Source organism: Ochotona princeps, chromosome Y, assembly GCF_030435755.1.
Source record: "Ochotona princeps isolate mOchPri1 chromosome Y, mOchPri1.hap1, whole genome shotgun sequence".
NCBI classification, from domain to species: domain Eukaryota; kingdom Metazoa; phylum Chordata; class Mammalia; order Lagomorpha; family Ochotonidae; genus Ochotona; species Ochotona princeps.
Window position 1 is genome coordinate 146,561 of NC_080866.1, and position 24,276 is coordinate 170,836.

At 44.3% G+C, this 24,276-nt stretch overlaps 1 protein-coding gene across 1 annotated transcript in view; it reads right to left on the reverse strand.

The window, feature by feature from the left end:
* LOC131478772 (lysine-specific demethylase 6A-like) overlaps positions 1 to 24,276 on the reverse strand; it is a 94,210-nt gene that overhangs the window by 36,808 nt on the left and 33,126 nt on the right. Inside the window, 3 exon segments of the mRNA XM_058659344.1 lie at positions 5,626 to 5,746; positions 8,244 to 8,302; positions 19,505 to 19,554. Coding sequence (XP_058515327.1) covers positions 5,626 to 5,746; positions 8,244 to 8,302; positions 19,505 to 19,554 — 230 coding nt within the window.

The window sequence follows — 24,276 nt, forward strand, 5'->3', positions numbered from 1 at the left end:
CTCTTGCAATGACCATTGCAGTCACTCTGGACGCCCCATCAAAAAAAAATAGATCAGATAGAGAGACCAATAAGGAAATCTTAGAACCAGACAGGAAATGGTCAGCTTTTACTCACACATACCTTACTAGGTAGGACACAAAGGTTAGTTACTCCTCACTAAGGTACTGAAGATTTCTCTGCACACCCCTCCTAAAACTCTTCTGCTCCTCAGTTGTTGATATATGCCTTGTTGGAGTTAAAAGCTTGTTTGGTCTATCCTAAAATTTGCCAAGTTCTGTAAAAATTATGTTTCAACACTATAAACTGCTAAATACTAAAATGAAAATAGACACGAGACAGCTGAATAGTACCCTGTAGCCGTTTTAAGGTGTATAGCAGGCAGTTGTGTATAAAATATAATTGCATTTTCTGGTGAGATTGGCAGCAATTCATAACTGTTGAACTATCAAAACTACTTGAGCAAGACCTTCAGAGCATGCCCTACATCGGGGACCTGGAATGGATGGGAGGATTGCTGGGACTTCTCCCTTTACCTCCCGCTTTACCCCAGATACAAAAAATAAAATATGTGTGGAAATGATAGTCTTAGCCACTTTCCTGTGCCCTTGAACCTTTGTGCCCTAATTAGTTATGTAAAGATGATCAAAAATATAATTTAAAACATGGGGAAAAAAGAACTTGCATTTTCTACCCTAATTAACTATGTAAAGATCATCAGAAATATAATTTTAAAAAAAGGACTTCAAATTATTCTTGCTTGTAGATGGCATCATTCTCTATATAGAAGAACCAATGGCTCTACATAGAGAACTGAAACTTTCAAGAAAGTTTAGATACAACATGAATCTATTTAAGTATGCACAATCAATTCTATGAGAGATAACTTATAAGATCAGAACCACTCACAAGCATAGGAGGAAAAAACTTGAAATAAAACCAAGAATGTAAGGGATCTAAGTGAAGAAACTATAAAACATTAAAAAAAATAAAAAAAATACAATAGAAAAATAGAAAAACACATAAAAATGTGCCATTTTCTTAAACCACTAGGACTGATAAAATCAGAAAGTGCATATTACCAAAAGTCAACCAAATATACCAAAACGCCATCAACATTATTTTCAGGAAGCCGCAAGTATCACATACAAGACTTCAACATGAACTTCGGGGATATGGTTAAAAAAAAAAAAAAAAACTTGGTGCTGGCACTAAAGCAAATAAGATCAATGAAACAGCAACAACATAATTCCCAGAAAAGAACTCACATATTTATACTCCATTAATTTTGATGAAAAGGAACAGAAATCACCCAAAGGAAAAAGGACAGTCTTCAATAAATGAAACAAGGATCCAGTGTGGTGACCTAGTGCCTAAGTCCTCACATTGCTTGTACCAGGATCCCATATTGGGAACCATTTTGTATCCAAGTTACTCCACTTCCAATCCAGCTCCCTGGGAAGTGCCCTGGGAAGTCATTTGAGGACAGCCCCAAACCTTGGGACCCTGCATCCACATGGAAGATGCAGAAAAAGCTACTGGCTCCTGTCTCCAGAACAGCTCAGCTTCAACTGTTACGGCCACTTGGGGAGTGATTTAGCACACAGAAGATCTTCCTCTTTATTTCTTTTGCTCTCTGTATATCTAACTTAAAAAAAAAAATAAAAAAAAAACACACACAAAAAAACAAACAAACAGAAAACAAACTCTTGGGCCTGGCGCAATAACACAGTGGTTAAAGTTCTCGCCTTAGTGCACTGGGATCCCATAGGGGCGCCGGTTCTAATCCGGCAGCTCCACTTCCCATCCAGCTCCCTGCTTGTGGCCTGGGAAAGCAGTCGAGGACGGCCCAATGCCTTGGAACCCTGCACCTGCGTGGGAGACCTGGAAGAGCTCCTGACTTCGGATTGGCTCAGCTCCAGCCGTTGCGATCACTTGGGGAGAGAACCATTAGACAGAAGATGTTCCTGTCTCTCTTCTTCTCTGTATATCCACCTTTCCAATAAAAATAAATAAATCTTTTTAAAAAAGAGAGAATTACTAAATATTAAAATAAGAAAAAGAAAAACTGCTAGCAGCTGCCTTATATAAACATATCTAAATGCATAAAGATCTAAACCTATAACCTTGACAACAAATTTCCTGAGGAAAATGCTTGGACACTCTACAAGGAACAACTTTGGTAAAGATTTCTTAGAAAATGCCATAGGCAATTAAAGCAAAAATAAATAAAATGGATTACATCATGCTAAACCGCTTCTGTATTGCAACCAACATAACTGGAAAGAGACAGCCAACATATTGAAAAAGAAATATTGCAAACTGCACAACAGAAAAAGAGCTAATACCTAGGATTTACTAGAAACTCCAAAAACTTATCAGCAGCAACAAAAACAGTCCAGTTAAGAAATGGGCAGAACGGACCTTCCAGGAGTGTGGTGGCTGCTAACAGAGCCTGAGCCATGTTAGACTCAATGTTTGGGGCAGGGGCTCACCTGCCAAGTGGTGAGCAAGTCCAGGGCTTGCCCAGTCTTGAGATGTTTCTCCCCTTATACTAAGTATGCCACAAGGGAATATCTAGGGAACTAGACTAAATCCCTGGCTATGCCCTGCTGCCACCATCTTGCAGCAAGAGGTGTCTAGGAGGAGTTTGGCCATGGGGCTTGAGTGGAGGGAGCCTCCAGCAACATGGAGACTACTGTGGGTACCTTAGCCAAGAAGGACTCAATGATTGAGGCCCTACCCACAGCCACCACTGCCACCCGGGGAGTGAGTTCTGTGCTTTGGATGGCCAGTGTGCTGAGCGGCACTTGGCTTGCCCAGCTGTCCAATAGATGGTGAGCTCTAGAGTCTTTGGAGTATGTAACTGTGCATGTAGGTGAGGAATGAATCCAGTGTGACTCCCAGCTAAGGGGTCACTAAACTTGCAGGTGAGCAAGGGGACAGACCTGGTGGTTTGCAGGGGAGATTCCAAAAGATCTGTGTGGGCCAGACTGATTCACCAGCCCTCATGGGAGTCCTGATGTGGGCTGTTAGTGCACAACATCACTGCCACAAGCCAGCTTACAGAAAAACAGTGCCTGCGGCATGTATGCCAGGGCTAGATGCCAGTACCTGATTGAGTGTCAGAACAGGGGATGGGTCACGTTAGGCTGGGTCATGACACTAACCAGCGTGCAAGAGAACCATGTCCAGGGTAGATTCTTGGGAGTGATAAATGAGCCCAACCCTGTGGAAATACAAGTCCCATTGGTTAGGTTCAGAGTTGGGGTGGTGGATATCTGAACTAGGAGTAATCATGGAACCCGCTGACGTTTACAGGTGCTGGGGCTGGAAGCAGGCTAGGCAGGTCCAGGCTGAAGCACAGGTAGTGGGTAAGAGCTGGACTGCAACACCTCCAGCTCATACAAAGGCTGAGACACAGTGGTAGGCTATGCCAGACAAGGACCTAGCATCTGTTGGAGCATGTGAGATCTGGGTCAGGAAGTGGGCTGAGTGGGGGAACTTGGGAAACTCCCCGATTGGGATCATAGTTCCTGATGGTGAGCACATGTTCTAGGCCTAGGAGTTGAGCAGCCTGGGCAGGGTAACTCCAACTGATGGCTGATGTGTGGGCTGGTTTTTGAGGGAGAGCAGGTAGACCAGGTCAGGCCAAGCAAAACTTGGCTCATACACAAGAGCAAAAGCCAGGGTGGAGCTCAGGTCAAGCTGGGCTAGGCTGTCACACCTACAAGTTTGTGTGAACCTGGGATGGTAATAGGACCAGGTTGCAGCACCAATCAGTGAGTGTTGGAACTTGAGTCAGGCCAGGTCATGACATACTACAGCATCCAAAGGCAAACGCCATGACAGGTAAGGGATGATGCCAAGCTTGGTCAAAGCAACCATTGCCACATGCAAGATCTACAACTGGAAACAGACCTAGTTGGGAGCTTAGGGGACATCTTGGATAGGTTGTGGTTGCCATTGTAGGCATATGGGCTGGAATGGGAGCTGTGTTCTGGTCTGTACATGGCTGCAGCATATCTAAGAACAAGTGTGGCCTGGAGTTGAGCACACCGGACTGGGCTACACCCCAGCAACCATTGGAGCTTGACAGAATTAGGATAGGTGTAGGATGGGTTAGGTTAGGTTTTTGCATTTGCTGAGCTAGGTGTGGGCTGTATCTGTATCATTAAGCAGAATGGATTGAAGCCTATTCAGAAAAGGCGATTGCTTCTACTATGTCAGGAGGTGGACTTAGTAGGGCCGAGCCAGGGACCCAGCTGTGTGGACGAGAGCTGACACTGGGAGAGTCTCTGATGGAGGGGCCTGGGAAACTTCTCTGGCAGGACAAGGTCTCAGAAGGTGAGTTCAAAAAACCACAATAGGGAGCAGCCCAGAAGAATTAAAAATGAATAACACCTGCCGCCAACATCGTGTGGTGGAGGGGATTGGTTTGGGAGGGAACAACCTTGGGTTCTCAGGGTTAAAACTTCCAGCAGGTTCCAGGATAGGTCCATCTCCATGCTTGCAGTACTGAGTCCAGCCACTGTGTACACGTGGTGAACTCTCCCTGGACAGCCAGTTCACCATTTGGCGCCAGATTATACCTACTGGCCGCCCAGCTGGGAGCTCTGGGGTTTGGGGCTATGAATTACTGCCTAGGTACCTTCGTGTTCAGCCCACTGTGCTTATGGGTTGCGAATCAATCCTGAAGACTCTCAACAACAGAGTAACTTTTCCTTTGAAAGTAAGTGAGGGTCCTGAGACCTAGTGGTTTGGAGGAAAGGGTACATATGATCTTCATGGGTCAGACTGATAAACCAGCCTCCTTCAAGTCCTGTGTAGAACTTGTTACCACTGAACAATAATGACCACCAAACACCAGTCTATGCAAAAGCTAAGGTTGGAGGCTGGTCTAGCAGGACGATAGCCTAGTACATGACAGAATGATGGATAAGAAAGATCCATGACATTAACCAACACATGAAATAACCATATCCGGGGGTAGATCCTGTGAGGGACATGTGGGCCAAACCCTGTGCAAATTCTAGTCCCACTGGTTAGCTCAAGAGTTGAGGTGGTTTTGGACTAAGCTAGGTGTGACCAAGGAGCCTGCCATTAATCACAGGTAAAGGAACTCACAACAGTCTGGACTGGTCAGGCAGCAGCACCCGAATGTGCATCCTGAATAGGGTGTTTGGTGGGCCAGGCTGCAACATTCACCAGCTTGTACAAGGCCAAATGGAAGGCCAGACTGGGCCGGGCACTGGTAAAACCCAATGGCATGTATGAGAACGGGTCTGGGAGTGGGTCAACTGGAGGAACTTGGGAAACTCCCCTAATGAGTTACAACTCTCACTGCTGATCACATGGGCCAGGCCTGGGGGTCAGGCAAGCTGGGCAAAGTAGCTCCAACAATGGCCCTGAATATTTTAAATTTTGTTAATAATTAAATAATATTACTTAAGAAAATATCTTAATATTTATACAAGGTACTACAACAGTCAGCATCATCACTTTTGCACTATGAAACCAACCTCATGTGTTTACATCTTCTAATTAGAGACTAATTAAATTTCAATAACAATAGCATACATGCATGCATATTTGCATGCTCCTGTGAAAAATGTTATCCACGTACCTTTAAACTAGATTCATAGTCTGTGTTCACTTTAAACATTAGTCCAAGTCGTAAGTGAATTTCCTTGGCTCGACAAAAGCTGGGGTCAACATAAAGCACATCTTGAAATGCTTTAATTGCCCTGAGAAAACATAGCAAAGGACACTGTTATGTTTCTAATAATTACATGTAGTTTGCTTGATAATACAGAAAGAACGTGGCTACCTTTTTTTGTTCTTGTTTCTCATGTTTTAATTTATTTTATGAAACAGTTCCACTAACATTTTCACTATTCTCCTCCCTAATATCCTTCGTTCTACTAATTGCTCCTATATTATACAACAGAACACTCATAAGTTCATCATCTGCTATTTAAGTATATCTTGACATTGTAGGTACGGACAATGACAGAGTCCAGCATCCTATTGTCAAGATATTTAACAGTTTCATTGGGGGTCCCTCTTTGATTTGGAAGTATAGGAAGCATACTGTGTTGTATCCTCACAGCTGGATATGACAATCTCTATTATAGAGCTCCTCTAGACGACTACATGGATTACCTATATAGCTACTGTTTTATGTGTCGCATGAAGTTTTGCGTCATATCAGGGAAAACATTATATTTGTCCTTTTGGGATTGACTTATTTATTTCACTGTAACTACTGTGTTTTAATATAATTGCTAATAAAAAGCAAAATATACATAAATAGCAAAAAGGAATAGACCCAGGGAAGAAAGTTTGGTACAATGTCTTCTCAATTTTGTCACTTATTTGACAATACTTAAGGTTTCAAAATGACTTCAGTCTAAATAACTGCTTTAAATTTTCCTGAAACAATTCAAAGAACAAGCAGTAACAAGGTTTCTGAGAAGTTGAAGTGAAGATGTTGTGCTGATTCCATTATTTTCTACTAAAGTCTACCAACAGAGGCTTTATTTTCGCTTTTCATGATTAGAAATCATTATAAGCAAATATGGCACATACAGGGGTCATCTCATATTTGTTTCTTTGTGAATTTCCTAATTCTAGTATAACATGTGAAAGTAAGATCATTCATGATTCCACAGCAAAGACGCCAGCTCAACTGATACTGTTTCTAAGAGGTGGAATTTAATTCAATCTTAGCTGACTTATCAATTTACCTTTAATCTTTTTTAATATTTATTTTATTTTTACTGGAAAGTCAGATATACACAGAGGAGGAGAGACAGAGAGGAAGATCTTTTCTCTGATGATTCACTCCCCAAGTGACCACAATGGCTACAGATGTGTTGATCCAAAGCCGGGAACCAGGAACCTCTTCCAGGTCTCCCACACGGGTGCAGTGTCCCAAGGCTTTGGGCCGTCCTCGACTGCTTTCCCAGGCCACAAGCAGGGAGCTGGATGGGAAGTGGAGCTGCCGGGATTAGAACTGGTGCCCATATGGGATCCTGGTATATGTAAGGTGTGAACTTTGTCCATAGGCTACCATATCGGGTCCCTACCTTTAATCTTAGTTCTACACTATATTTTTTTTTTTACGATTTACTTATTTTTATCACAAAGTCAGATATACAGAGAGGAGAGACAGAGAGGAAGATCTTCCGTCCGATGATTCACTCCCCAAGTGAGCGCAACAGCCAATCTGAAGCTGGTAACCTGGAACCTCTTCCGGGTTTCCCACACAGGTGCAGGGTCCCAAATCCAATATGGGATCCCAGCGCATTCAAGACAAGGACTTTAGCTGCTAGGCCACGGCACTGGGCCCCTACATTATCTGTATTATCTTTCTAACAGAACTTGATCATCAGTGAAGAAAATCAAGTCTTATTCATAAATATACCTTGTATGATTAACTTAAGAACTCTGAGGCTCTTCCCAACTGTAAATGATCAGAAAGGTCTTGTGATTTCAACTCACAATTATATGCTAAAAAACCACTATTTTCTCTGTGTAAACATTATGCATTAAATTATTAGTTATTTGCATCAGTATATAAATACAATAAATAAAAACACAAAATCCTATTTTCTATATCAATAGAATTAGGTTACTAAATTCAAATTTCTGAATATTCTGACTCTTCAAAAACTTTACACAGAAGCAGATTAGTCCCATTCTGTTACCAGTTTTACCCACAATTCACCACACAATTAGTGACATGCTTAAGGATTATTTAAAGCAATGTTTAATTGATGGCATGGGAGAGCTGCAGATATTATAAATGTCTATCTGTAGACTAATAAAACTCACTCTGTACTGAGTAAATTAGCTCAAAAACAGATGAGGAAGAAATAATCACAAGGGAAAACTATGCAAGTTAAGAATTCACCTTTAGATAATGATAACTACAAATTTATTTTGGTAATAAACATTCAGGACAGTTTATACATAACAGTAACAAAACTAGGTGTAATTGTCCTCTATATGTCTTTGAACATATCAGGAGTCTCTATACACAGAATCATGAAGTATCTATACACACTGCCTCATCTTGCAGCTTACCACCACAATTACTCTCTCAATGCTAAAAACTATCCATTATTCCTATAAGGGAAACTATGAACTTATGATAGATTACAAATAATGTACATCCATGTTTGTGTGTAATCACCACAAATATAACTTAGTAGAAATACCTGGCATAAACCAACTTACCAATGAAAAGCATTGTAGTAGAAATAGACCAGACCAAGTCCATACAAAAATGCAGCATTCTGTTTTTATTTTAAAAAGAAGAAAGCAAAAAAAGAAAAAAAGATTTTTAGTAAAAACTTTAAATATCATTACATACAATAAGTCAATCACATAGATATCTTGAATTCTCAAATACGTAAAATAGCTAACAAGGAGACCAAAAATTTGTAAAGTATCTTAGCCATTTTATTTTGCTCATTGAAAGATGGAGAGCTACTCTGGCAGAAGCTGTTCTTGCAGCTAAGCGCAGAACAGCCCAGAACAGGCCATGGAAAGTTTCCCACTGGCATACATTTGGCATGGGTCGGGGGAAGACCAGGCTGAATCAGTTCACGTCATCCACCAGCAAATCCAAACACCAGAACAGAGTGTGGGTTGAGCTGGGTTTGGTCGCGACAAAAACCAGTGCACATTATGGATTGCCAGGGTGAGGTTGCCTGTACCGGATGTGACTGCAGCACCCAACCAGCACACGTGAGAACCAGGAAGGGAGGGACAGAGCCGGCAGGGGGATTAAGGGGCTTGTCCCTCGCCGGACAGCTACTCCCACTGGAGAGCGTGGGCTGGGATGGGGACAGACCAGACTAAGCAGGGCTACAACACCTATGCGCTGCATGTGGACTAGATCAGGGAAAAGCCAGGCTGGGTTGATTGTTCCTACTGGTGCAAGCATAAATTAGAGTGGGTGAGGGATGTTTGGGCTTATCCACAGCATCAACTGGCAGAAGCTGGCCCTGGGAGCTAATTCTGTCAAGTCAAACCACAGAACCACCTGGAGAGTGCAAAATCCGGGAGTGGGAGAGGCCTGGAGGGAAAATGTGGGATCCTCCCTCTTGGGTTACCACTCCCACAGGAGGGCATGAAAACTGGGACAGGGGCTGGGGTGGCTAGACACAGAGACACTCAACAACATCCGTGAAGGCTGGATAGTGGAGCTGGTTAGATGGAACAAGGTTTTAATACCCATTGACATGTACGAGAGCCGAATGGGATGTGGGACAGACTGGTCTACTGCTACACAGACTGGCAAACCAGGGTAGGGGGCGGGCCTGGTGGGGGTTATTGTGGGTCTCTCCAACTAGGCTGCAGTTCCCACTGGTTTATGTGAGGGCCGAGTGTGTGCTGGGCAGAACCAGGCTGGACTGCAACACCCATTGGTTCCAGTGGAAGTCAGGACTGAAAACAGAACCAACCCAGCAATTGCAACCACCAGCTGATTGGGGCGATGGACTGTGCCGGGCCCTGTGCTTGCTAGAACATATAAGAATCTGGTCTAGGAATACCTCAAAGTTTCTTTGGAGATCTCCCCAATCGAACTGCTAGACTCAGAACCCTAACCAAGAAAAGACATAAGACAGAACAAGTCAATCAACCATCTCAGCTATATGTTGGCAGCGAAATATGGGGCAAATGGAGGCTCTATGATGGACTATGTCAATCAGTGGATTCTTCAAAGACCACATTGTGCTTGGAGTGGTGAGATATCAGACCACTTGAGCAAGAACCTCATAGCATGCCCCACATCCGGGACCTGGGGTGGGCGGGAAACCGGGTGGGGCTTCTCCCTCAATATCCCCCTTTACCTCAGATACATGAAACAAACAATGTGGAATTAATAGTTTTACCCATTTTCCTGTAGCCCTTGAACCTTTTACCCTAATTAACTATGTAAATATTTTCACAATAATTTTAAAAAATGGAAGAAAATAAAATAATAAAAAAAATCTGCGGTTGGTACATTAGTTCTACTGGCTAATCCTCCACCTCCCATATGGGCGCCGGTTCTAATCCCGGCAGCTCCACTTCCCATCCAGCTCCCTGCTTGTGGCCTGGGAAAGCAGTCGAGGACGGCCCAAAGCTTTGGGACCCTGCACCCACGTGGGAGACCCGGAAGAGGTTCCAGGTTCCCGGCATCGGATCGGCGCGCACCGGCCATTGCGACTCACTTGGGGAGTGAAACATCGGAGGGAAGATCTTCCTCTCTGTCTCTCCTCCTCTCTGTATATCTGTCTTTTCAGTGAAAATAAAATAAATCTTTAAAAAATTATTTTAAAAACAACAGGAATAAAGATTTCACTTTAAAAAGAACTTCTTAACAGCCACATGCATTATACTAAAATTGAAAAACAAGCATCAAATTTTGGTGAAACAGAAGTGGGATGGTGGTGAAATGTATGTTATGATGTTGAAGATAAAGGTCAAACTTGCAGACCCATCTTCATACACTCTTGTTTCTGTTCCCAAATTGAAAAGGACTAATTATTAACAGCAAGAACAAAGGTCAGGGTCATAGACCACTGAAATGACTGGAGAAGTGAACGAGCAAATGTAAGATTCTGTCCTTTTCGACTACCTTCAAATCAACAAAATAAATCTTTTAAGAAATTCTCTAATTACCAACCACCAAATAAATGAAAAGCAGATGCAGTAGAAAAAAAACTTACAAGACAGGACGTAAGAAGCTTCTGTATTTTAGGATTTACTCATTTATTTTAAAGGAAGCACTACAGAGAAAAAGAATTTTTCATCCACTAGTTCACTATCCATATAACCACAATGTCCAGGGTTAGCTCAGACTGCAGTTAAGAATTCCACATGTCTCCCATGTAAAAAGCTCCTGTGTTTTGCTAGGCACAGTAGCAGGAGCTAAAAAAGAAAAATCACAAGCACTAATGTGAAACATCGGGCCACAGGAAGCAACTAATCCAGTATAACAAACAATGCCAGTCCTTACAGTTTCTTATTGATTACTCCAAAAGAAAAAAAATGTAAAAAAATTTCTATAAAGCAAGGCAAATAATCATCAGACTGAATCAAAAGGCTGAAAAGAAATTAATAAAAATACAAGTAAGAATAATTGCACATACATGTTTTATTGTGAACATGCTTCGTTGTTACTCCAAAATGTGCATGTTGAATCTTAAACCCAATGACAAAACATTAAAGCATTATAAAAATCATTGAATTCCTAGATGTAGGCAACTGCCTAGGATGCCTTAAATGTAAGCAAGTGTCACACCATTGAAATAAAAGTAGCCAACAGCTGCTGGGCATTCTGGGTCTGGTAAATGCCAAATATATAAGTATACTTGCTGTCTTTTTTTTTTTTTTTAAGGTAAGTGGAGAAGCTAGGAACACTAGATTGAGACATGCCACACAGGCCATGGGTTGGGTTGCTGCAGATGCTTGTGGAGGGATCGGGGAACATACTGGGAGGAGCAGATAAGGGAATATTTGATAGGGGAGGAATGACTTCTGGAATCTTCGATGGAGTGGGCTACTACATTTGCAGGAAGGTGAGAGAGCTGAGATGAGGTGGTTTAGAGGGGGAAGCCAACAGTATGTCTGGGTCAGGCTAATGTGCTAGTCCACATGGGATAACTGTGCTGGGCTAAAATAACATCAACACCACTGTCGCGAACACCGAGCCCAGTCACTCAAACAACGCGACCAGTCAAGAGAATGTATGCTTGCGATCAGAGCTTTATTCAGGCCTGCACACACCAACAGGATGAGGGAAGCCACCAAGAGCGCTTCTTAGCTTATCTGTCATGGAAGCCCGCTGGGCGTTGGCTCCGGTCTGGTGAGAGCCTGCTAGCTTCTGTGAAGCCCAACAGGTTGGCTCTGGTCTGGTGGGAGCTTGTTGGCTTTGGGTGGAAGCCAAAGGGGGTTTGGCTCCGATCTAGTGGGAGCCTACAGGCTTCAGGTGACTGGGACCAAAGCATTTATATACAATTCAGGGGGTCAAGCCATTAGTTGCTTACAATGTTTTTGGTTGGTTATTACTTGTTTACAACGTATTTCCATTGGTTACTTTCACTTCACAAACATGTTTACTTATTTTTAATTGGTTATAACTTATCTATCAATAACACTCTTGGCTTTTTCTTAATTCTGCAAAACATGTTTTTTTACATTTTTGTCAAAACATATTTTTCTTCTTTTATAATTTTTACCAGAACTTGTTTTTTTAACCTGTTTACTTGCATAAGAGCTTCTTGACAGGAGTGATATGAGAGGTGACTCCATTTCACCAGTAGTCTAGGAAGATGGAGTCACTTCTGTTCAATAGTTCCAACATACATACTATATCCCTTATTAAGTCACAGCATAGTTTACATAAAAGGTCTATTGTTGTAGCTATTTCTAGATCATCAATCTCAGATAAAAGTGTAGTAATATTAAGAATACAAATAAGATTATTGATAATATTACTACTCATATTTCCCATGGATTCATTTTTGTCTATACCCATTCAGGTATGTATTGATGGAGCAGTGTAGATGGAGATGGGAGTAAGTAAACACTTATAATCAGACTGTTCCTATCAACCACACACTGGTACTTGCCAAACCTAGAGACTGGGCGGCACGGCTGGCTGGGCTAGGCTGCAGAACCTGACCATGAGAGTCAGACAAGGGAGAGGGCAACATCAGGCTGGGCCACAGCACCTACCAGAATTTGAGAGGTCTGAATCTTTGGCAGATTCTGCAGGGCAATTGTGAGCTCACCTCTGTGGGACTGTAGCACCCACCATTTTCCCAGGAGAATTATGGGCGGTGAGAAGATGAACCAGGTTGGACCACCAAACTCACCTGACACTTGTGGTTATGGGGGGCTGAAGCCAGAAGACAAAGTGGAGTCCAGGCTGAGAAAAGCATTGGTGCATGGGGCAAACACTGGCACTGAGGGCAGACCATGCCAAAGAGGGCTGCTGTACCCACTGGCACACATGAGAACCAGAGTTGGGAGTAGGCATGGTAGGCGAACTTGGGGAACTGCCCTGCTAGTCCACAGCTCCTGCTGGGAAGAACAAGAGCCAGGACAGGTAAGACTGCAGCACTTGTTGATGTGTGGGCCAGGTCTGGGGATAGGACAGGATTGACCAGGCCTCAACACCCATTGGCACACACAAACCCAGGACAGGGTGAGGTCCACGCCCACTGGACTTAGCTACAATACCCATCATCAAGAACTGACACTGTGGGTGGTTCATGTCAGGATGGTGCGAAACTCACACCAGCACATGCAAGACCCAGACCTGGCAATGAGACTGGTGGGGAAACACTGGGGACTCCCCTGCTGGTGAATGCAAGAGCAGAGGCTGTGGGAGAACAGGTTGGGCAAGACTGTAGCACCTAGTGGCATGCATGACAGCGTGGTCTAGGGGCTGTAGCGCTTGTTGATGTGCTGGCCAGGTATTGCAGCAGGCCAGACCAGTCCAGGCCCAGTACCTGCAAGCTCACACAAGAAACCAGGACAAGATGTGGTCCACACCCAACCTGGCTAAGCAAGCTGAACTCAGCAAGAGGTGAGAATTCAGAAGGTCCATGATACCACAGACCACCTGCCAGCAGGCAGAAGACCTGGGCAGGGAACAGGCCTGTTAAGGGAGACTTGCAGACTCCCCTTTGGACTGCATGTCCGATTGGTGAATGCAATGGCTCGGGCTGTGGGCACACCAGGCCATGTTAGGCAGCAGCACCTTTAAGGATGTTGTCTGGGCACAACACAGACTAGGATGGGCTCTAGCACCACTGGTGATCACAAGAGCCAGAATGGTTGCAATAGGCCAGGTTACCGCATAGCACCCACCAGGTCATATAAAAGCTGGGTCTAGAAGTGCACAAAGCTGAGCTAGCCTGTAGCACTCACTGGTGAGAACCAAAATGACTGTAAAATAACCTCTCTATGCCACAGTAAAATAACCTCTCTATGGTAAGCGCCAGTACTGTGGGATGGCCATGTCATGATAGTAGCATCCAGTGAACACAGTAAGGATCTGGGAATGAGAACAGGCCTAGCTGGGGAACTCAAAGAGCCACCCTATTAGGCACAGCTCCCACTGGTGAGCATGTGAACCAGTTGTGGGAGTGAGCTTGGAAAGGGAACTTAGGGAACTATCTTATTAGACTATACACCTGTCAGTTGTATAGAGCTGAGGCAAGAGTATCTACCAGGCAGCTGCATCCACTGGCTTGTACAGGTGACAAAATGAGCTGCACTGACTGGCAAACACAAGGGTCAATCTGAAGTTATCTAGATAAGGTTTCTTAGGGGACTTCTTGACTGGCCTGCAATCAGACCCTGGTCCTAGGGAAATTCACAGGATATGTGAGTTCTAAGTATCAGCATTGGGCTTCTCAGTTGCTGATGTCTATGCAGTGAACCTCATGCCCAGTTGTACATGGGGGACATGACAAACAGTTCATCTAGGCCAGCATAGGATATAAATGCCTTGTCAGAGGACAGAAAGCAGAAGTATTGGACAATTCTGCGTAAGCTTTGCAGCATGTTTCTGGGTATGTAAATGAACTAAGGTGGATGTGGTCAGCCAGTAGACCTTGCAAACGTTTTTGATAACCCTGAAGTAACAAAGCTGACAAAATCTCAGGAGTATAAAAATCACAAAAGTAACGCCTTCAGGAACACTTCCCTACATTGGGGTTGCTAAGGCAACAACCAAAAATTAATGCACATCCCCAGGTCTGATGCTGACAGCAAACCACACCTCTCCCTTCTTCCCTAGAGACACAGGAGGAAAGGAAAGGAAAAAAAAAGACTAATATGTGCCCCGCTCATCTTCCTTCATACCTGACCCTCCCCAACCCAACTGGAGGCCAACATGGGTGTGCATCCTTCTCAGTCATGTAAACAATATTTAAAAGAAAATTTAAAAGATTTAAAAAATTAAGACCTTTTACTCCTTTATGGGATTATAAAAAAAAAAAAGAAGCTACTTTTATACAACTTGGTAAACTCAGTATCAATTTATAAAACTGACACAGACTTACTGGAACACTCACTGAATTTTATGTTATGTGAAATTATACATCAATAAATATGTTCCTCCCAAAATACAGAAGTCACATAAAGAGTTCTTTTTCAAACTGTTAAAAACTAATTTTAAAATCATCAGGCCCATACAAGGTAACCACAGTACCTTATCTCTGCCCATTGAGTTCTGCTTATTGGTCCCTGCATACGAAAATCCCATAACTTAATATTTTCCCCTTAAATAAAAAAATAGAAGGATGCTTGCACTTAATATTTCTATTGTAACAGAAGTTGTAACCAAAAACATTACTAGTGAAGGAATAGCAGGTATCAATGCTAGAAAACACGTCATCACTGTTTGTGAGGATTTTTGACCAGCAAAGTAACAAAGTCCCCAGCTTAAGGCCACTGCCTAGGTTACCTTGGATCTAAGCAAGCTTTACCTGCTTGAAGTAGCCAATAACTGGTGGACATTCTAGGCCTGTTAATGCCAAATATGTGATTAGCAGTGTGCCAGCACAGCTGCCTGTTTCGGTTCTCTCTCTGTCTCTCACTCTCTTTTGAGAATTACTGCAAGAGGAGAGTAGGGAACACCAGGCCAGCACATATCACGTAGGACCCCAGACAAGCTCATGCTCAGAGAACGACTCCTGAAGGCTTGTTGGAATAGTGGCTGCTGAGGGCAGGTTTAACAGGTAAGAACTGATTACTGGGGGCTTCCATGGACTGGGCCACTGCACTCTCAAGTAGGCAAGGGAGCAGAGAGAAAATGGTTTAGAAGGAGGAAATCAGAGGGCAATTCTGGGTCAGACTAGGGAACCCTCTACATGGGAGACCTGGCCTGGCCTAACGCATCACCCACTGCCCACTCACACACACAGAAGATGTGGCTGGGAGCATGTCTGGCTAGGCTAGACTGCAGTATCCCTGCTAGTACTGGAGCAGGGAGTGGAGCCACATCAGGCTAGGCCAGAGCACCCACCACAATGGCAGAAATCAGGGTTTTAAGGCAGATAATGCAGGAAATTTTTGGGCTCCCCTCTGTTGGACTGCAGGATCTGATGGCTTGTGGGGAGAGCTAAGAGTGCTGATGGGCTGATCCAGGCACTGGACTCCTTTTGGAACTGGATCTAGGGTCGGGGAAGTCTGGGTCAGGCTGTATCACTCACTGACATGTGAGAGACATGATGGAATGTTGGGTTGCACCAGGCTACAACAGGAAACAAGAGCTGAGAATGGAATTTAGCCATGCCAGAATGCATGGAGGCACCCACCAACACATACAAGATCCAGGGATGGGAGGAAGCTTTGGTAGGCAACTTAAGGGACTCCGTTGCAGAGCTAATGCTTCCATGATAAGCTTGAGAGCTGGGACTGGCATGAGCAAGCCTATAGCACCCACCAACATGCATATGATCTGAGTCTGGAGCAAGTCAGATTGGGTTAGGCACTCGTACTCACTGGTGGTGGGTATAGGACTGGCTGGGACAGGCCATAACACCTGCTGGTTCATGAAAGAGCCAGGTCAGGGGGTGGGCTGTGTTAGGCTAGATTGCTGTACATACCAGCAAGATCCGGGACAGGGAGGCTGGCCAGGCTGTGGCAAATTGAAATATCTCCCAGCAAATGCTTAGACTAGTAGGGGGAACCAACATCACACTGGGCTACAACACCTCCTGGCACATGCAAGACTCAGAGCTGGGAACAGGTTTCGTAGGCAAAATTCAAAGACTCCCTTTCCACTGGTGAATGTGAGAGCTGGGACTGGTGGAAGGGTAGCCCAAGGAACTGTATCACTTGTTGCCCAGCATGTGGACTTAGTCTGATAGCAAGCCAGGCTGCTAAGCTGTCACATCTGTTGTAAATGAGAGCCAGAATCAGCACAGGCAAGTAGGGTTAACCTGTAGCACCTAAAGGCAAATGCCATGACTGGTCTTCTGTACCCACTGCAAACACAGAATCCAGAGCTGGGATCAGGCCTTACAGGGCAATTGTGGGAACTCACCTGCTAGGCTGAAGCTCCCACTAGTGAGCACAGGAGACAGGACAGGGGGTGGACCAAGCTGGACAAGGTGACGGCACCTGTAGGCATATATGTTGGCCAGAACTGGGGGATGGTCATGCTGAGCAAAGCTCTAGCACCTGTTGGTGTGCATAAAAGCCAGAAGGAATGCGAGCCATGCCTGTCTGTATTTAGCATATGTCAGCACGTACAGATACCAGGGCAGGTGGGGGTTACTAATGGTTGTTCCAGCTAGGCCTTGACACCTATTGGTATGCATAAGAATCAGGCCTCTGGCACACTGGGCTGCACTAGGATGCAGCATCTGTTGATTCACATGAGAGAAAAGACTGGGAGTAGATCTCTTCAGGCAGCTGTATCCACCAGAATGTAGTATTGTACTAGCTGGAAGGTGACAAACTAAATCTGACCCTGACTTATCACAGATCAACATATAAGATAAAGTTTATGTATAAAAGCCTGTTGTTACACATAATAATAATTAAAAACAAAAAATACCCCCATTTATTTTACATAATCTTATTACATGTTATCAATATGTAAATATGTGGAAAATAAATCCAAAAAATCCAACTCTCTGATCATACCATTTCCCTAAATAATGGAGTTAATTAATTAATTAATTTAATTAATGCTTGCTATACTAGCTTGTGGATAATGCCAGGCCAATGATTACTGATGAAACAGGAAATTGTTACTCAAGTATGCCGATCCCTGCAATCCACAAGGAAGAGTGGGTGAAGTACTGATTGCAAGCTTTGTCATAGCCTCTGACACTACACTGAGTATCAGGAAACTGAACCTGTAGATAATGATCTCTCAATGACTCTCTGTAGCTTAAATTGATCTAAAAAAATCTGTTTCCTTAATAAAATAATGGTTTCAGTAATAACAGGCACACAACCTCCCAAAATGATGATTCACCATCATTAAAAACTAATAGCACACAAAATTCTGTATCAGCTAGAGATAAGCTTGTCCAAATCTGGGAGTCAGGGTCTTCTTAGACCCGATATGAGTGCAGGAGCATTTGAATCTGATCATGAAAGAATTACAACAAGAATTCATCTGCCTTCGACTTCTCATCCTCATGGTTACCACATTATTTTTCATTTTACCTCACTACAATTTTTTTAAGATTTATTTATTTTTATTGGAAAGGCAGATATACAAAGAGGAGGAGACACAAGGAGGAAGATTTTTCATCCAATCATTCACTCCCCAGGCGGCCGCAACAGCAGGAGCTGAGCCAATCCGAAGCCAGGAACCTCTTCCAGGTCTCCCACGCGGGTGCAGGGTCCCAAGGCTTTGGGCCGTCCTCGACTGCTTTCCCAGGCCACAAGCAGGGAGCTGGATGGGAAGTGGAGCTGCCAGGATTAGAACCGGCGCCCATATGGGATCTGGCACATGCAAGGCGAAGACTAACCACTACGCCATCGTGCCAGGCCCCTCACTACAAATTTTTATGAAATGAAATATGAATGAGCCTTTATTTTGTTGTTGTGTATTGCAACTGTAATTTTGTCCGCATATGAAATATTAGATTCTCAATTCCAATAATACAATAATTCTAGTTATTAAAAATAACACAGATGTGTGCTTGAGTAGGTAGTCAGAATGGTACTAAGAAGTGGAATTATTGACCCTGTAAAGTTAACATCTATCTTTGTTTCATATGAACATCTTCTCAGGATGTAATTGTTTCACCTGGATGAAAGCTAACACCCTATCCTAAGTGCATATGTGATTGAGAACCATCCACCAGTTCATTAAGTTCATTAAAAGAGAAGTGATCCCTTTCCACCAGGGTAGAAAATAAGTATACCCATAGTCCACAGTAGCTCAACTTCAAACAGCTAGCAATGAGTAAACAGCAAAAAAAATTTCCATTTTTAGGGCCTGGCACAATAGTGTAGTGCCTAAGTCCTTGCCTTGCACGCCCCGGGATCCCATATGGGCGCCGGTTCTAAGCCCGGCAGCTCCACTTCCCATCCAGCTCCCTGCCTGTGGCCTGGGAAAGCAGTCGAGGACGGCCCAAAGCTTTGGGACCCTGCACCCGTGTGGGAGACCCAGAAGAGGCTCCTGGTTCCTGGCTTCGGATTGGCTCAGCTCCAGCCACTGCAGCTGCTTGGGGAGTGAATCATCAGATGGGAGATCTTCCTCTCTGACTCTCCTCTCTGCGTATCCCGCCTGTCCAATAAAAATAAATAAATCTTTAAAAAAAAATTTCTATTTTTACCTCTGTTTCAAACAAATAAAATGAATCACTTAAAAAGATAAGACATTGGAAACAAAATACTCGAGCATAAATTACCTTTTCCATATCTCGTTCTTATAATTTCTTATAATTTTTTATAGTAGCTTATTATTTATAAAATCAGATTATAAAATGAAACAAAATTGCATCCAAATTCATACTAACCTTCCAATAGTCCTTTTGTAAATTGTAATATTTCTGATATGCAGATAATGCTGGAAAAGGAAAACATATAAATACATTATATTCCACTTAAAATAGACAAAAATATTAAATATTTCAATATAATTAATCAATATTGTACATCTGTCAGCAATGCCAAAGGGATTTAAAAATTCCAATACTTGAATCAACTCAATACATCTTCTCACTACTAAATAAGTTATGCTAAATATGAAATTCCCTTTACTGAAACATGAAAACTAAGCCAAATAAAAGAGTTAACTCTTTTCTGTAATGCTTCCTTTCACATCATACACATTGTCAATTTAATTCCAAAGTACTTCTTTAGTCAATAACCCATATAAAAAACAGTTTCAAACCACATAGTTTCTTTCAGAATTTAAAAAAAAAAAAGGGGGTGGGGCTTGGGAAGGCAGGTGCAATAGTTCAAATTGTTGACTCATTACTAGCTGTTAGAAGTTGAGCTACTGTGGACAGTGGGCTTGTAAATCCAACATCGCAAATGCTGTTGCTTCAAATACCAGTTGCACACACACTTCCCATCCAGCTTTCTCCTTTTGGACTGAGAAAACAATAGAGGATGGCCTAGATACCATGTACATGCCTGAATAGGAGATCTGGAAGAATTTCCTGGCTTCAGATGAGCTCAGCACCAGCTACTGCAGCCATCTAGTGGGGGTGAACCAGCAGACGGAAAATGCTTCACTCTCTGCCTTTCCTCTTTCTAAATCAGACTTTCCAACTAAGATAAATAAATATTTAAAAGAAGAAAACCCTGTCTCAGCTACTCCCACTGGAGAGTATGAGCTGGGATGGGGGCAGAACAGACCAGGCAGGGCTACAACACCTATGCGCTGCATGTGGACTAGATCAGGGAAAAGCCAGGCTGGGCTGATTGTTCCTACTGGTGCAAACAAAAATTAGAGTGGGTGAGGGATGTTTGGGCTTATCCACAGCATCAACTGGCAGAAGCTGGCCCTGGGAGCTAATTCTGTCAAATCAAACCACAGAACCACCTGGAGAGTGCATAATCCAGGAGTGGGAGAGGCCTGGGAGGGAAACAGTGGGTTCCTCCCTCTTGGGTTACCACTCCCACAGAGGGCACAAAAACTAGGACAGGGGCTGGGGTGGCTAGACAGAGAGGCACTCAACAACACCCGTGAGGGCTGGATGGTTGAGCTGGTTAGATGGAACAAGGTTTTAATACCCATTGACATGTACAGGAGTCAAATGGGATGTGGGACAGACTGGTCTACTGCTACACAGACTGGCAAACCAGGGTAGGGGGCGGGCCTGGTGGGGGTTATTGTGGGTCTCTCCAACTAGGCTGCGGCTCCCACTGGTTTATGTGAGGGCCGAGTGTGTGCTGGGCAGAACCAGGCTGGACTGCAACACCCATTGGTTCCAGTGGAAGTCGGGGCTGAAAACAGAACCAACCCAGCAATTGCCACCACCAGCTGATTGGGGGATGGACTGTGCTGGGCCCTGTGCTTGCTAGAACATACAAGAATCTGGTCTAGGAATACCTCAAAGTTTCTTTGGAGATCTCCCCAATAGAACTGTTGGACTCAGAACCCTAACCAAGAAAAGACATAAGACAGAACAAGTCAATCAACCACCTCAGCTATATGTTGGCAGCGAAATATGGGGCAAATGGAGGCTCTATGATGGACTATGTCAATCAGTGGATTCTTCAAAGACCACATTGTGCTTGGAGTGATCGGCAGCGATTCATAACTGGTGAACTATCAAAACAACTTGAGCAAGTATCTCAGAGCATGCCCCACATCCGGGACCTGGGGTGGGTGGGAAACTGGGCGGGCTTTCTCCCTCAATATCCCCCTTTAAACATGAAGGAAACAATATGGAAATAATATAATAGTCTTACCCACTTTCCTATCGCCCTTGACCCTTTTTACCCTAATTTACTATGTAGTAAAGATTGTCAAAAATATAATAAAAAAAAAAAAAAAAAGAAAGAAAAGAAACCTGATTCAACCTGAAGAGACACAGTGTAAGAGTTGTGGCCAAAATAGATAATGGCGATCCAAGTGTGGAATTAAGCTAAAAACTCTTTCCATTTTCAAATAAATGAATAGGATTAAAAAAAAGAAGAAGAAAGAAACAAAGCCCTGTCTGGCATAAACCAGGATCCCTCATATGAGAATAAAGGCTCACTTAAGGGAGCCAGGATGTGGTATAGCAAGTTAAATCACTACCTAGGACACTAGCAGCATGTATGAGCCCCATGATTACTCCACTTCAAATACAGCTTCCTGCCCTCCCATTGGTAGACCCAGATTAAGTTGCTGACAATGGCCACATATATATAACCCTTTCAAAATAAAAAAGTTGGTGTTTGACAGTGGGGCCCCAGTGAAAGAGCCTTCAAGAGTGTAGTGGTTGCAGAGGGAACCTGGGCTAGGTAAAATCCAATGCATGGGGGCTCGGCAGCGTGGCCTAGTGGCGAAGGTCCTCGCCTTGATCCCATAGGGCCGCTGGTTCGAATCCTGGCAGCTCCACTTCCTCTCTGTCTCTCCTCCTCTCAGTATATCTGACTTTGTAATAAAAATAAAAATAAATCTAAAAAAAAAAAAAAATCCAATGCATGGGACTCTGGCCAAAGACATCATCAACACACAGTGAATGAATCCTGGGCTTTGGGAGGCCAGCATGCTAAGTGGTGCCAGGCTCCACCTGATGGGTGCTTGGCAGAAAATCTAGGGTTTGGAGTATGTAATTGCTGCCAAGTGAGGGATGAATCCTGTGTGACTCCCAGCGAAGAGGTCACTGAACTTGCTCGCAAGCATGGAAACTGAGACCTGGTGGTCTGGAGGGGAGAGTCCATATGATCTGTATGGGTCAGACATACCAGCTTACATATTAATCCTGGGTAGGACTTGTTGCCACTGAACAATGTTGACTGGCACATGCCAACCCACACAAAAGCTATTGCTGTGGGCATCTCTCGCAGGGCTAGATCTCAGGACCTGACATTATCAGAACAGAGGACAGGTCTCACATTAAGAATGGTATGACACCAACCAGCATGCTTGAGAACCAGGTTTGAGGGTAGATTCTCGGGGGGCAGGGTGGATCAATGGGCTCAACAATGTGGAAATAAGGTCCCTCTGGTTAGCTTGGGAGTTGGGGTGATGATTCATGGACCCTGCTATCACTCGTGGGTAAAGGAACTGACAACAGTTCTGGCAGGTCAAGGCAGCACCACCTGAATGTGCATCCTAAAGCAGGGTGGGGTGGGCTGGACTGCAACATTCACCAGCTCATACAAGGCCAAGACTATGCTAGGCAATGGCCAAACATCCACTGGAATGTATGAGAACTGGGTCTGGGAGTGGGTCAAGTGGGAGAACCTGGGAAACTCCCCTAATAGGTCACAGCTCGCACTGGTAAACACATGGTCTAGGCCTGGTAGTTGGACAAGCTGGGAAGAGTTCTAATGAGCTCCAATGGCTGGCTAATGTGGGGTCAGTAATGGAACAGGGTGGACTGGGCAGGACTGAGCAAACCTTAGTCACCAGCAAGAACAGAAATCAGGCTAGAGCACAGGTCATGCCAAGCTAGGCTCTTGCACCAGCTGGTCAGCATAAGCCAGGGATGCTAGGCCACAGCATCTGAGGCAATGGTCAATGAGGGGCCATGACATGCAGGGTCATAGCAACTACTGGCACAAGCAGTCTATGGCTGGGAACAGGCCGGACTGAGGAGCTAAGAGGACACCCTTGCCGGGTTGGGGATCCCAACCCAGGGAACAAGTCTGCTGTACACACTGTAAACCAGTAGGTTTCAGTGTGGGGGCCAGAGTGGGGACTGTGTTCTGGTCTGGATATGGCTGAGTCTGCATTGGTACAAGTGTCAACTGTGACTGGGTGCACCAAGCTGGGCTAGACTCCAGCATCTGGTGCTCTGGAGGACAAGGGTAGAAATATGATGGACTGTACTAGGTCTCTGACCATACTGAGCCATGTGTGAGCTGTGTCTGGTTATACACAAGCCTTGGTTGGGCTGAAACATCCAACAGTAAGAACCAGAATGGGTTGAAGGCCAGTCAGGGAAGGCCACTATTCCTGCAGGGCAGGAGATGCACTGAGTAAGGCTGGCCCATGGACCCACTGGTATGAGCAAGATCTGGCACAGGGAATGGTTCTGATGGAGGAGCTATGGAAACTCCTCTACTGGGACACAGTCCCTGCAGGCGAGCACAAGAACCACAATAGCGAGCAGCCCAGACCAGGCCAAGGAGAGAACAGGCCAGAAGTACACATTTAGCATAGGTCAGGGGCAGACCAGGCTGACCCAATTCACATCACCCACTATGCAAATCCAAGCACCAAAACTGAATGTGGGTGGAGCCATGTTTAGTCGTAACACAAAACAGCACACATTATGGCTTGGACTGGGTGCCTGCTGGGCTGGGATAGACTGTAACCCTCACCTGTGGAAGCAGGAATTGGGAATGGGTTGTGGCTGACCAGGCTACAGCATGCACTGCAAATGCCAAGGCAGAGTGGCCATGCCAGACTGAGCTGCAGAACCCAAGCAGCACATATGAGAACCAGGGAGAGAGGGGGGAAAGCAGGTAAGAGGAATGTTAGGGTTCCCCTGCTGGATCACCACTCCCACTGGAGAGTGTGTGTGAGTTTGGAAGGGGGTAAACCAGACTGGGCAGAGCTACATCTGTGGACCCCATTTGAGTTAGATCAGGGAGAAGCCAGACTGTGCTGACTGTTCCT